General features: G+C 47.6%; 5 protein-coding genes across 5 annotated transcripts; 2 read left to right on the forward strand and 3 right to left on the reverse strand.

Moving 5' to 3' along the window:
• Positions 1-343: 343 nt before the first annotated feature.
• On the forward strand, positions 344-1,633 carry N7537_011340 (uncharacterized protein; the record flags this gene model as incomplete). The annotated part of the gene is made up of 1 exon (XM_056902394.1): positions 344-1,633. The coding sequence occupies one exon, from the start codon at positions 344-346 to the stop codon at positions 1,631-1,633; it is 1,290 nt and encodes a 429-aa protein (XP_056747681.1).
• A 425-nt stretch (positions 1,634-2,058) lies between these two features.
• N7537_011341 (uncharacterized protein) lies at positions 2,059-3,771 on the reverse strand (the record flags this gene model as incomplete). The annotated part of the gene is made up of 3 exons (XM_056902395.1): positions 2,059-2,095; positions 2,167-3,048; positions 3,116-3,771. The coding sequence occupies 3 exons, from the start codon at positions 3,769-3,771 to the stop codon at positions 2,059-2,061; spliced, it is 1,575 nt and encodes a 524-aa protein (XP_056747682.1).
• Positions 3,772-6,002: 2,231 nt separating this feature from the next.
• Positions 6,003-6,446, reverse strand: N7537_011342 (uncharacterized protein; the record flags this gene model as incomplete). Its single annotated transcript, XM_056902396.1, has 1 exon — positions 6,003-6,446. The coding sequence occupies one exon, from the start codon at positions 6,444-6,446 to the stop codon at positions 6,003-6,005; it is 444 nt and encodes a 147-aa protein (XP_056747683.1).
• Positions 6,447-7,640: 1,194 nt separating this feature from the next.
• On the reverse strand, positions 7,641-8,477 carry N7537_011343 (uncharacterized protein; the record flags this gene model as incomplete). The annotated part of the gene is made up of 1 exon (XM_056902397.1): positions 7,641-8,477. The coding sequence occupies one exon, from the start codon at positions 8,475-8,477 to the stop codon at positions 7,641-7,643; it is 837 nt and encodes a 278-aa protein (XP_056747684.1).
• Positions 8,478-11,615: 3,138 nt separating this feature from the next.
• Positions 11,616-13,990, forward strand: N7537_011344 (acetolactate synthase catalytic subunit; the record flags this gene model as incomplete). The annotated part of the gene is made up of 6 exons (XM_056902398.1): positions 11,616-11,779; positions 11,847-11,945; positions 11,997-12,064; positions 12,122-13,556; positions 13,613-13,863; positions 13,923-13,990. 6 exons carry the CDS (start codon positions 11,616-11,618, stop codon positions 13,988-13,990), a joined length of 2,085 nt encoding a protein of 694 aa, XP_056747685.1.
• Between the last annotated feature and the right edge of the window lie 896 nt (positions 13,991-14,886).

Raw genomic sequence — 14,886 nt, forward strand, 5'->3', positions numbered from 1 at the left:
CGATTAATGAGAGGATTCAGACGTAATCAGAGACCGACTATACCATGGAACGTCATTTGCGGCCCATGCCCTTTGCCCTTGCGCGGAGTGTAGAATGCAGAATGTAGAGTATGTAGAAGGGGATAGTCAAAATGATCACAGAGAACAGAGCACAGGGATACAATAACACGATAACAAGGGTTGAAACTCGCTAATGCAAAGGGAAAGTGACGGATCGCGCACAGGGCTGATTGGGTCGGGAAGGCGCGTTCGCGTCGCGGTTGCCCTTGCCATTTTAGCCCCTTCCGTTTCCACCCTCGATCTTCTGGTCTTCATCTTCACTTCCACCTGTATCACACCCACAATGAGGACTCGCTCGGCCCCAGTGTCGAAATCGAAGAAGTCTGAAGACGATACTAAGACCAAAACCCTCGTTGCAGCAGAGAAACCGAGCAAAACGTTCATCCTCCCATCCTCTACCAGCGACAATGCGCGCCTGCTCTCCCTGCCAGATCCCCAATCGGGAGAGCTAACACGCTACTTCTTCTGCCCGGATCGCGGTATATACGAATTTACGGTCGTTGCACCCCCGGCGCATATGGCGCGCAGTATCCTGTTCACCCCTCGCACGCGCGATACCCCAAGCTCGTTGGAAGAAGAGAAACAGGACCTCGAGGAGCCCTCCGTGCAGGGCTCAATCACCAAGAAGGCAGAGTTTCTGGTGGCCACCCCAATTGATGCGATGTTTTTCATGGTTCCATTGTTAGCGCCTTCTTCGAAATCAGGCCGTTCTCTTTTCCAACCATTCGACGATATAATCGATTCCCAAGACGATATGCCCAAGAATATGCGCCAAGTCCTTTATGATGACGAATTCCGGGGCTGCCTCCTAGCGCGGGCGGAAGCTATCTGTGAAGTAGTCGAGGCCGGTGATGAGAAGATGTTCCGGTTCAATGAGACGAAGCTTGTTCAAGAGTTGATCACGAAGGCAGAACGCATGGCGGATCGGGGTCTTCCTGTAAGTCTGGAAGAACGTTTTATTCGTCAGGCGCTCGCCATACCCTTGATGTCGGTCAAACGAGAAGATGTTGCGACTAGCCAGGAGCCGTCAAATGAGAGCCAGGAATCGGTCTCGAAATCAGAGGAGAGGCAGGAGTCCCCCTCGACTGTGGGCACAACTGCGACTCCATCTGTTGCGACACCTGCAGGGGAATCGACACCCGTGCCACAGCCACCGAGCGAAGAGTCCACAGCTAGGGATTCTATTACTCGGCTCCTCCAAATTTCCACTGCACTATCTTTCATGAAGGAGTCATATCTTCCCGCCACCTTGGCCTCGAGACTAGATGAGATCCTCGCTTCTGCAGAGAGCCCGATCGATTTCAAGCCGCTTAAAGACCGCCTTAAGGAGATTGCAGACCTTCGGGCTCAAGCTCTCGCATCACGCGACATGTCCAACTTCACTCGGAAACGAGCCCTTGATGACGAAGAAGATGATATGCGGGCTGAAAAGAAACGTCGCAAGGAAGAGGAGGAGAAAAAGTCAAAGGCTGCAGAATCCCAAGGAGTCAAGAATCTGAAGAAGGTCAACACGAGCGGGATGCAGAAACTGAGCTCTTTCTTCGCCAAGGCTGTACCCAAGAAGAATACTTGAAGTTATAAGGCACAACCGACTGAACTATAACATGGCCATATGTTATGCAGGTAATTTATTGTCTGGCTTCGGACGAATCCAACCAGCAAGTTCTATGGTTGAAAGATTCTATCTATAGCTCTAGAGGTCTAGGCCTCCTACCCAGACAGGGCCACCAAAGGCACAGCCAGCGCAAGTGAGTCGAGTCGAAAGGCTCGCCTCGTTCCACCATCCCAACGAATCTACGCGATTCCTTGGAAGGCACATATTGCAGAAAGACACTTGTGCCCAGGAGATCTTTCTTCCACCCGGCACATCTTTTTGCGGCGTCAATGTGTACTATCTATTGAATAATGCATGAAAGATGAATATAATTTTATACTTTGATCTCATCATAATCGATAACCCTATTCAAGTGGGCTTCGTTTCGATCTGCTATGCAATATTCAAAGAGGGATCTGGTCAATAGCAGCCCCCATAACCCTATAACCAAAAAATGTTAGCCATCATCCGGTGTGCCAGCGATCAAATGAGCGAGGAAGGGAACAACATACAAGAACGACCCATTGGACGGCTTGCTAATAACCATAGCCTGCTCCAACTTCTCCTTACTGATATCTGGGAACTTCTTAAGATAGTACTCATCCCTCAGCGCAGCAGTAACAGCCTCCACTTTACCCTGAGGCAACATGTGAACAGTGCAACCACCCCACCCAGCACCAGTCAAACGACTACCCCAAGTACCCGCACGACGCGCAATAGCACAGATCTCATCGACCTCCGGCGCACTGCAGTCATATGCCGTAGCACACGATTCCTGCGACTCATTAAGCAACTGACCGAGATAGTGAATGCGCCTCTCGTCCAGCTGCGTAGCCTTGCTGAGACAAGCCTTGAAATCGAGCACGCGGCGCGCCTCCTTGAAGCAGTGCAGTGCGCGCTGGCGGAGCTGGAATCGCTCCGCTTGCACGGGGAATGCGGAGAGGAAGCTCGACTCTAGCTCGGCTACGGTGATGCTCAGCAATTGCGCCATCTCCTCGCGCGTGTACCCCTCTTCTTGTGTGAGCAGGTCCATCGTCGCTTGGATCACAGAGTCGATTTGGTACTCCAGTGGATCTTGGAGACGGCCTTCTTTGGTCATTAGCTCGTTGTGGAAATTGCGCAGGCTGTAGCCAAGGGAGCTGTTGTCCTTGGGGAGTGTCACGCCGTGGTGCTTGGCGAGAATCACGGCGGCGAGAGTGCACTCTGCTACGCGCAGGTTGTAGTGGCGCGGGGCAGTATCGGCCTTGTTGGAGGTTACGAAGCTCTGTGCCATTAGGAAGGTGATTTCGTCAGAGGATGTGGGGATTGGGACGTGGTGGGCTTTGAATTTAGGGAAGAATTGGGTGTAGAGCAGGTAGCCGCGCTTTGAGAAGATAGATGCTGCTTGGTCCATGCTATAGTTACGCAGTGATGTTAGCTTTCTGTTGGATTCTGTCGTCTGATGACGGGGGGATAACTCACCCGCCGGAATAAACGCCGACAGCCCGCTCCGAGACAACAGCCAGATCCAACAGATCCTGCTTGGAGACGTCGTGATTGTTGGCCTTCATGACAGCCAGGGCACTGGCGCACACGAAGGCAGCACTGCTGGAGATACCACCACCAGGTGGTACATTGCCGTCGACCAAGATCTGCATGCTGGCAGGAACAAGCGAACCATCGGGCTTCCCCTTGCGTAGGAACTTGAGAGCACCTGACAGACCAGCGCGGAAATAGTTCACCCATTCGTGCTTCTTGGGGTCAATCTCGACGTCCTTATCGTGGGGCACGCTGAACTCGCGTGTGGGGAACTTCTCTGGCGAGACATTGGCGATCGTGATGGTAGTGCCCTCCGCGCTGGCGGGGACCACCTTGACGGCCATGATCACGTCGACGCTAACGGCGGTTGGCAAAACATCGTACAGTGAGTAATCAATGTGCTCGCCGATGATGTTTACGCGGCCGGGACTGCGCGCCACGAAGTCTGGACGGTGGTTATATGTCTTATTGAACTGGGTAATGAGATTTGTCCATCGCTGCTGGTGTTCTGGTGCAACCGAATTCACCGAGGCGTCGTCCGTTGCGTAGACTTCCGCGATGGATTCTGTTTGCGGCACGAGCTCTTGTTGGAGTGACATGGCGGGGTAGAGGAAAAGTGAAGGCGTGAAAGTGAGGAGAGGAATTGAGAATGAGAAAGAGGAAAAGAGGAACAGAAGAGGTAAAAGGAGTAAAAAAAAAGTAGAAGAGCTAGAGTGGTAATTTGTGTGTAATTTCTCAAACAGATGTCCCCATATTCCCCGATTCCCCCGGGTAAAATGGTTAGGCACGTGGGGTTACAGCAGGGCCATTTTTGCCTGTTTGGGAAGTTCGGTGACTGCGCGCAGCCACTTTGCGGGGAGGTGGCATGAGACTCTCCCCAGGGTCTCCATTAATCAACAACTCCACGATTTCTGATTGGTTGGTTGATTTTCCTCTCGCGGGGGTTTTCTACCGGATTTGGCTATGACGACATGTTCGACTATAGCCAACATGTAGCCAATATTCATTTTCATTATGGAATTTCTCTCCTCTATCCTCCTAGTTGTTCTTCAATTATATTTACTTACATCCTAGATTCATACCTTTATATCTACAAAGTGACTTTCCTCTACGATGTACGTAGGTACCTAAGGTATGTTCCTGGACTGTGGGGTGTCGAGCCGAGCGTATCGGATTGGGGGATCCCGAGAGTGGGCCTAAAAATCGGCATTGTGCCAGATACGGCCCGATGAAACCGGGAAAATAGGGGAAATATGGAAAATGGACTGTGGCTACATATGTACATAGCCGATTTTTCAAAGGGGAAAGTCTGCTTTATGTCTTGTCTCAATAGGCGGTGCATACTACAATCAGCACATTAAGGACTCATGGATACTGGTGTGTTTATAGTCATCTAGTTATACTTATCGACGACCTCCCAAGGATACGTAGAAGCCAGTCCGAGCCTGTATATACCAAGTAGGCAAAAAAAAGTTTATGCCCTTTCTATTCCGTGCAGTTTCCGAGCAATTCGATCATCCTTAAGGTGATTTTCTAAGAAATTCCCAGGAAGATCTGCTCACTGGTTTCAAATATTTGCCCCTTCCATCTAGAGTCCATCTCTCTATATTCAAACAAGGCGTTTGGAACTGATCATCCTCCAATTACTAGGTTTCAAAAAATTTTGTAGATATTATGTATGGCGCATATACAACTTGAATTGACTTACTGATATATTACTTGGGTTTGATCCTGAAGCCGATTATGCCTAGAGACATTGATATGCACATTTATATCAGGTACGCTGACTTCGTATATACACCCTCGCATCGGCTCTTGCGAATTTTTCATTACTAATGTAATCTTCCCTTGTGACCTCTTCCTGAGTTGTCACCTCTATTCCTCTTCACAATCCTAAAGATCAGAGGACCATTTTCACCATCCTCCAATTTAAGTCCAGTGTCTACCTAATCGGAGTATTTATGCTTATTTGTTAGCCGCTGAAGCAAGAGAAGCTAGCAATTAATTCCCGGGTGCCCGGGTGAGTATAAACGAGCAATATAAGCGGTGGCTTAGGTTTCCGCTTTTTCCCCGACCTTGAGAGTTAGCCCTGGGGTATTGACTAACCTTCGAGTAGGCAAATAGTATAGGCCTCTTGTTAACCTGCGACGCGCTCACACAGCCAATGATAAAGGGAATAAGCTGTCCCGTCGTCCTCATATCGTTAACGCCGTAGATGCCGTTCCAGTAGATTGTGTACAATGCTAGCGATAAACCATGCGATGCTTAGGACGACGTAGACTTTCCATAGGGAACAGAAAATCCGATGACGGAATCCATCTTATAAAAATTAGGAGCCTTTTTCATAGAACAGGAGTTATACAATAGTGTCGCGTACTTAGCTTTTTTCCAGCCTGGCATCAACCCTACACTATGTATAGATGTGTCTGCCTCATTTTTTGTCACTTTTCCAGTCCCTAGTGATACACAGACCTTGATCACATCGGAGAATCTGATTGCGTCCCCTTTAGGCGTAGGTAGGAAGCCGAGTACGTCCGTGAGCGTTATCAATGGGAAGTTAAATGACCCCGTTATAGGCAACGGCACTAGACTAAGGAATGGGATTCCATGCTTTCCTAGCAGTGCATTGATTCTGCTAAGCGCGGAATGAAAAGCTTGTGGCGCAGCTGGGTTAAAGAAATAGATAAGATCGCGGTATAGAAAAAGGCAAGCATACCACCAAAGCAGCATCGTTAGGTGAAAGAGGAGCAGAGTCGCAGGAAAACCCACAATAGCTGTGATAATAGCGGCGGTGCGGCATAGAGTAATAACGTGGCCGGTTAATTGTTTCTTAGAGGAGGAAGATGTAGGGAGGCCCGCAGCCTTGTCTAGGAGGTTGTTGTGCACCACTACTAGAATTATCGAACCAGACTGCTAGGTTGTAAGCGGCAATCACAGCGGCTGTACTCATTCTCCAACCCACCCCCGACCAGGAGAGTTCAGGGGGCTGTAAGGCCGACAATATGTTGAGGGACGTCATAGGGAGCAAGAACAATATGCGAGTGATAGTCATCTCCCGTTGGGCCACGTCTGTCGACAGCTTCTTGAATAGGTGACCTGGCCTAGCCTTTTCAACATTCCAACATGAATTGAGCGCTGCGGTTGTCATTGCCTCCAGCTTAACAAGCCGATCGGGGCTCATGAGCCACAGATGCAAGCCCAACATGAACTGCAACATAATATGTATTTCAACGGCCGCCGTCCCAAGCCGTACTGCGATGATGGTTGCCACCATTATAGCGAAGACAAACACCGAGTTGGGGTTGTAGATGGATTGAGCCGAATGGGGGTCGAGGATCATACTCAGTAATCCTCTTACGTGTGAATTCGTGATCTACGGGTCAAATTGGATCTTTTTAAGGTGATTTTGCATGAAATTTATATGAAATCTAGTATCATAATACTAAGATCAGTATAATATCTACTTAATTCCCACTTCTTACTATAAAAATATAATAATACTACATGTATAGGTTGGTACATACGTAAAATATAGCTATTAATCAGCTACTTTATACGTGCTAACACTATTTTATTTTTATGTATAGAAATAGGCTTTAATAGGGGCGTATAAGGCCCCCATCAATGGGCTATCTTGAGGTCTACTGAGCACCCCCATAAAAGCAGCAGTAGCTCAAAGAGGAAAGCCCCACATAATCCGGTACGTATAGATACATATACACCGGAATTTAGGCCGCGCTTTCCCTTTCCGTTTTAGTGCTCACCTCTTGCCGCTTTTTGCTTACTGAGTAAAACCGAGCACGCCCCTATGTATTACATAATGGTCCAAAGTCATTTGCTACTAATCCTATGTAGGAAATAGGTACACACCTGAGAACAATGGAAGTCAGTCACTACTAAGCCTATTTAGGAAATGGGCCACGAACCTTGGAACCTTGAACCTTGGAATGCTGTAACTAGGGTTCGAAACTCGAGATTTATGCCTAAGTGCCCGAATCTGGCCTCAGAAAAGTACGTTTCTGTCCGTGGGCGCCTCGCTACCTGAATTCTGGCCAAGCATACCCTGAGCATGCCCACCTGGGCACCTGCCCAGGTGGATACCTACATGTATGCGCATGTAGGTATTATACCGTAGGTCCATATGTATGCATCTACATAGGTAGGTTCCCTTCTTCCTTCCCACTTCATCCCCATTACGTGTGAACTAAAGGTAACTTGGCTTGTCCTTGTTGGTGCTGACTATCTTGTTTACCGGGGCAATAGCCCATGCCATTACCTAATAATAGTAGTTTTATAGCTATCCAGAAAAGTAGCCGGATCGGCTTCCAGAAGGGGAATAATAGGGGCGAGAACACTGGCACAATGGATGAGAATATTAATGCTGCTAAACTGTAGGGCACCAAGAAACAAGAAACATGATCTCACACAGCTAAGGATGCATACACTTCTTGAAAATTAGTCTCTATTTTCACATCCCCTGCCAGTCCCAAACACTCTCTGCTAAGAATTGTAGGTCCCCGTCGTCGATCTGAATGTTTCGTTCTCTCGGTTCGGTGGGGGGTCTCAGGAAGAGCTTTTCGAACTCGATAACCAGAGGAGACCCTGTGTTTGTGATTTTACTGCCCTTCCTTGAGATCTGAATGGTTTGATGAAGGTGGTTGACAGGTTTGTTGCCCTGGGTTCCCCAATTCTCGATGGTGATGTTGGGGGAGTGTTGATTGATTTGGAGGGTGATTACCACATTTACATCACCCCCTGAAGCTCGGAGCCAGTATCTTACATCTGACTGCAGCTTGGCCCTACTCTCTGAGAAAGCAACTTCCAGTACGACACTGGGCCAGTCCTTTGATCGGCCGCGTGGGAGTCGGATTGGCTGCCACGCCTTGTCGGCTTCTTTACCCCCCATTGCAGCATGGTGGGTAGCACTTCCGGTTGGGTGAAGGGAGCGATTCATCCCCATAGACTTGACTGCATCGTGGAGTACGTCGTGGAAGATTTCCGAAGCGACTTCATGGGCTTTAGACTTTGCCATTCTTAATAGCACACGGTCTAATTGGGCGTCATACGAGGACCAGGAAGCAAATGGGCCCTCTTTTGCCGGAAGAAATTCACTTGTGAAGATTGAATTGTTAACGTGTTCGATAAGACACCATTCACTGGTAGTGGCCTTGCTTGCTGTTGCAGCTGCTTGCTTGACGGTGTTGAGCAACTGCTCCCGGTCCCGATATTGGTAGACTGGGAGAACGGAAGGTGTAAGGTCGCCTAGGAAGCCGCGACCGGCTGGGTCTACATTATCCATGGCCATCGTGTCTCCGAGATGGATTTGTAGAGTTGAATTTACTGAGGCTAAGGGGGATATAGCTTAGCTAGATAGTGGTGGACGTCAGTGACATCAGTCCCATGTCAGCGTCTAGCTTAGCATCTCACTGACAAGACAAATCTCCATGACTAAACAACAGGTGTATTGGGACAAAGATTTCTGTAGTCATGAGGCTACGTTCGATCCCAGGTGAGTCTCACCAGACTTATATTAACTTGAGAACAAAATGAAGCTAGCGTCTCCAACGCGACTAATAGAATCAACGAATATCCCTATGGCTATCTAGAAATCCGCGAGGCCTGCGTAAAATGCATAATGGGTATGTACAAACATCAACATGATAATCATTGGCACTGGCTTATACATACTTATTACAGCCCAGGGGCGGTGCTTTCTTAGTGCCTGATTCTGGCCTGCAGGCCTGAATTAAGACCAACAGAAGAAATAAAATAACTACCTAAATTACTCTTACAGTTGCCTTAACAAGGAAGATACTATAGTTCAAGTTCTATCAGCTGTCTCTAGTACTCCGTAGGTAAAATGAGGCTTTACACTGTGCAGATTCATGCATAATCACGTTTTAGGTAGTTCAATATAAAGCTTTTTAGTTAGATATAAAGTTCTGTAGCTCATCACAGGCGAGTAAGAAAAGTCCTTTCCGTTATTTTGGAAATCGAATAGTGTGTGGTATAGCAAGTCGAAGCCTCTAACATCGTATATCAATCCTCTATACTATAGGTTGTAGCGTAGATCAAACGTCTATTTGGAATATCTTGATCAGGGAACTTCCATTGAATAATTTATAACAATTCTTTATATTGCTTAGCTAGTAAGGAATTCTTGAAAAATCCTAGTTCATCCTCAATGATTAAGATTTCATTTTCCTAATTTAGGGATCTAGATATATGATTTGCAAAAGATCCTAATTCCTACTAGAGCAAAACTAATGTCCTCAGCTGACTGTAGTCTGATGGTACTTTTGCTTTCTTTTATATGTAAGTTATTATCACACTGTATCGGCGCCTCGACATTTCAATTCGGCCCATATTATGTTAATTATAGCTTTATATTATTGATTATGATTGATTCCTTAGGAAAAAGTAACTATAAATATGGGCTTCTTTCTATATATAAAGAGATTAGACAGTGCTACCTCTCATAGTACTTTTCACAGTACTTTTCACTTTGATAGAGTCCTATACATGCTAAATAGTCTCAGCTGTACTATTTCTAGAAGAATATCTAGTTGTTCTTGGGATAAGAATTGTGTGGAAGTATTGTATGTTTAATATACTATGTTCTTAGGGTTTTATTAGGGGTAAACGACGCGTTAATATCGGACTTTTGAGGTTCTACATATCCTGATTGCCTTTTTGCCCTTTCTAGTCCTAAATATAGCCTGTCTCTAGTTCTAACATTTCCAGCATTTGTCCATATAGGTAAAAAGTGATCCACTTGTCACGTGACAAATTCGGCCTTTATTTTCGGGCGGCAAGATGACGCTCACTGAGCGCAGTCTGAGTGAGCAAGACCTGAGTGCTCACTAAGCAATCACCCTGTACTGTGAAATACTCAAAGAGCAGGACCCTGAGCGCCCTCATAAAGCGGCGGCACCCCGATCGGGAAAGTCGTATCCGCAGCCTAAAATCTGGTAACTATATATAGGGATACATGTCGATTATGTCGACGTACAACGTAGACATATGAACTTTCACCAATTTTCTTTTTATTTGAAAGGTATTACATCATTATAAAGTACTTATAGAATCTATCAATGGGGACTTTTGTTCGTATAGATCAGGCAAAAAAAAAAAACTCTTGTTCTATGTGTACTATGATGAGTAAGGTCAATGTAAGTCGTACGATACAAGTAGTCGGCTGCTTATGCGGCCTTTTTATGTCTTTTTGGATGTTCTTTTTTAGATGTATACGAAGGACGTAAAAGGTATGAAATGTGCAGGAGATTTTCTATATATAACCTTCGATTGCTAAACACCAGTACCTTTACCTATGGAGTTTACCCCCGGGGCTCTAGTGCCCCGGTACACGAGCCCTCGGCAATGAAATGGGGAGGAAGTGTATCTAAGTAATATGTTGCTGGCAGTAATAGCCAATAGGACTAAAGTCCTTGGTAGCACACTTCATCGCCCTTAATCGGCCCTGGGCTAAAAAGATACGATGCAGATAAGTCTCAGCTTAGCTAGTACAGTACGATCGACAGGGATGTGGGGATAACCTTGGAAACGTAGGGTTAATATTTACTAAGATTTCCAACCCGGTCTATACGAAGCTTTATTGATTTTGTTTTTTGTTCCCTTATATCCTACTTGACTTAGTAATATATTATATATGTTAACTGCTATTCCGAGGATACACAGAAATTCGATGTACCCCTAGGAAATCATCCAAGCCAAAGGTAGAACACTAGTATAGAAGAGCGAAGTTTTCGAAATAACGAAAGGATGGTTGACCTCTATGCTAGGTTGGGTAGGCGAGGTGGGAAGGAAAAATACTAGAAGTTTAGCCGAGAAATAGACATTGGAGGCTTGTGTATTCGCAGACCATGAAGTAAGGGATCAATAACATCGCATCTACAAAGGGCGCAGCAGGCATGAACGTCCTTACAATGTCCCATGTAGAGTAGCTTGGCCCAGATGCTCGGCCGGATCTGGACCCACTTGTCCGAAAAAGTTTGGAAGATCTAAAATCGGACAAGGCTCCGGTGAGTTCTGTGTAGAGAGACGTTGGACTATCGCGATTTTGAGGTCCCTGTGGCCAACATTATAGTTCCACGTACATGCCTAATTTGTCAATATTTTGTTAGGAGGCGTACAGCAGATATGTATATGTACGCCGTAGACCATATTTTTTTGCCGAGGACATACGAAAACACCAAATCAGGTGACCTAGCAACGGCCGAGGTCGGAGGGAGCAGAGGGGCGTCGAGCCAATAAGAAGCCCCGAATTTCTTGACTCAGAGCGGTCGGACATTTTGGGTTAAGCGTTTTCTCGGAAACCCCAGAGACGAGTCACTGGCAATCTTCAGCGGTCAATTGGCACTCATTTTTCCTTACTTTTTAAATCACTCTCCCCTCAGTCTTCCTGGCTTGGCTGTCATACACAATGATGCCTTTAAGACCCTCAAAAAGCGCTCTGCGCGCATTCCACCTCCAGAAGCAGCTTGCTGGACGTCGACCTTTTTCGACCTCGTTTGTGGCTTCTGCCGCTTCGCCCCACCGCTCCTCTGTCCAGAAGCGTACCCAGAGCACAGCTACGGCTTCAAATCCGTTAGTTTTATTTCCCCCTATGATTGCAATGCAATTGAAGCCTGGTTCTAATTTGTTCAATCATCAGGGAGTCCAGACCCGTGCCCAGTCCGGCATTCAACCAGGAGCCCCATCGCAATGAGATTTCTCCCTTGCAACATCGCCAGCTCCCCGAGCTCGATGACTCGTATGTTACCCCAATAACGGCTTGGAAACACTGAAACTGATTAGTACAAAGAATGGTTGGAATGAGTGGTGGAGAGATCTTCCACGAGATGATGCTTCGCCAGGGTGTGAAGCACGTTTGTGAGTATCTCATGATTGACGTTGCACAATTGGCCAATTCTAATACTTGACATACAGTCGGTTACCCCGGTGGTGCCATTCTCCCTGTTTTCGATGCTATCTACAACTCCAAGCACTTCGAATTCCTCCTTCCCAAGCATGAACAGGGTGCTGGTCACATGGCTGAGGGTTATGCCCGTGCCTCTGGCAAGCCCGGTGTCGTTCTCGTTACTTCTGGCCCCGGTGCTACCAACGTTATTACTCCCATGCAAGATGCTATGTCTGATGGTACCCCGATGGTTGTTTTCTGTGGTCAGGTCCCCACCAGCGCTATTGGAACCGATTCCTTCCAGGAAGCCGATGTGATCGGTATCTCCCGTGCTTGCACCAAGTGGAATGTGATGGTCAAGTCCGTTGGTGAGCTGCCTCGCCGCATCCAGGAAGCTTTCGAGATCGCCACAAGTGGTCGTCCCGGTCCCGTCCTGGTTGACCTGCCCAAGGATGTCACCGCTGGCATTCTCCGCAACCCCATTCCCATGCACAGCACTATCCCTTCGCTCCCTAGCGCAGCTACCGTGGCAGCCCGTGAAATGAGCCGCAAGCAGCTCGAGGGCACCATCAACCGTGTTGCTAACCTCGTTAACGTTGCCAAAAAGCCCGTCCTCTATGTCGGACAGGGTCTCCTTGCTCGCCCTGATGGCCCCCAGATCCTCAAGGAATTTGCCGATAAGGCATGCATCCCGGTCACCACCACCCTTCAGGGTCTCGGTGGATTTGATGAGTTGGATCCTAAGGCTCTCCACATGCTGGGTATGCACGGATCCGCCTACGCCAACATGGCTATGCAGGAGGCCGATCTGATCATTGCTGTTGGTGCCCGTTTCGATGACCGTGTCACTCTCAGTATCCCCAAGTTTGCGCCTCAAGCCAAGCTTGCCGCTAGTGAAGGCCGCGGTGGTATCGTGCATTTCGAGATCATGCCCAAGAACATCAACAAGGTTGTTCAGGCCAACGAGGCCGTGGAAGGTGACTGTGCCGACAACCTCCGTCTTCTTCTGCCCCATGTCAAGCCTGTTTCTGGGCGTCCCGAGTGGTTCGAGCAGATCAACGACTGGAAGCAGCGCTTCCCCCTGTCGCTCTACGACCGCCAGACCGAGGACGGTCCTATCAAGCCCCAGGCTATTATCGAGAAGCTTAGCGAACTCACCGCCGACCGGAAGGAGAAGACCATCATCACCACTGGTGTTGGACAGCACCAGATGTGGACTGCTCAACACTTCCGCTGGCGTTACCCTCGCACCATGATCACCTCCGGTGGTCTCGGTACTATGGGCTTCGGTCTCCCCGCCGCTCTTGGGGCCAAGGTGGCCCGTCCGGACTGCCTCGTCATCGACATCGATGGTGATGCTTCTTTCAACATGACTCTCACTGAGCTTTCCACCGCTGCTCAGTTCAACATTGGTGTCAAGGTCCTCCTGATTAACAATGAAGAGCAGGGTATGGTCACTCAATGGTAAGCTATCGTCTCTGATCTCTTCCCCGTATATTTGACTTACGTTTTTGTTTCAGGCAAAACCTCTTCTACGAGGATCGGTACTCCCACACTCACCAGCAGAACCCCGACTTCGTTCCCCTTGCCAAGGCCATGCGCGTCGCTGCCGATAAGTGCTTCAAGCCCTCCGAACTTGAGGAGAAGCTGAAGTGGCTGATTGAGCACGATGGCCCTGCCCTGCTGGAGGTCATCACTGACCGCAAGGTGCCCGTTCTTCCCATGGTGCCTTCTGGCCGTGGTCTGCACGAGTTCTTGGTCTACGATGAAGGTACGAAACTCCCTGGCCGGTGATTGACTTGAAACACCACACTAACTCATTTATTACAGCCAAGGATTTGGAGCGCAAGGAGCTGATGCGCGAGCGTAATGTGGACTTCCATGTCCGGAAAGAGTAGGTGACTAGCCAATGTCACCTCGACAATCATATTTCTGTACTTTGATATCCATGGCGTTTCTTGGCTGGTTCACCAAAAGCGATTGGGGCAATATCTGTCTAAAGATAAACAACAAATTTGTTAACCAGATTGCTCTTGGAGGTCTCTTTGGCAGAGAAGTTTGGTGCTCGCGGGTTCTATACGCCTGTGGGAGGCGGCCCTTCGCCATATCCTTGAAACAACCACGGCGAGTTGTATGAAATATGCGCTTCGCCATGGCCTTCGATCGATTTTGGCCTTTTCTCTTGCCAGGTTGTTCCTCTTGTATATAATCATTGACGTCTCAGGTTCCTCGATGGGGCTTGGGAAATTGATACGTTCGGGTTCCATTAAATAGGAACAGTTAGTCATTGAAAGCATTATTCTCTTGTTTTATTACGTGCTCATAAGCAATTGCTCGTGTTTTCATCTTCCTATATCTCTTGTCTTTGCTGGCCAACAATATACGTAGACCTAGCCCTCGAGGATGTGAAATCACCTACCTAAAAAGGTAAGTAGCTAGAAAACAGAGCGTTGGCCACTTTTGATACGAAGTAAAGCGATCTGCATGCTTTTTCGCTATTGCTTTGCCCTATAACTAACTCAATAGAGCACATCGATCAAATAGACAGTCAAAATCAAAGAGCCAATGCTAAATATACCTGAGGATGGTAACGAAAGAAGCTTGCCTAGATAACCAAACTTATGTAAATGGACGACCGCGCGTTAGCACCTGACAACTTTGAATATATATATATATATCTTTTCTTTCCTTCCCTTTCACACTCTTGCTTTCAATCATGTTCTTTCATATGGTCCAGGAATTGCATATCCCACAGCAAACAACCATTAGAAAGCAGTTTGTTGCAGTGCTTTTA

The sequence above is a fragment of the Penicillium hordei genome (genome assembly GCF_028827395.1).
Source record: "Penicillium hordei strain IBT 12815 chromosome Unknown utg000006l_segment0_segment0, whole genome shotgun sequence".
Taxonomy (NCBI): domain Eukaryota; kingdom Fungi; phylum Ascomycota; class Eurotiomycetes; order Eurotiales; family Aspergillaceae; genus Penicillium; species Penicillium hordei.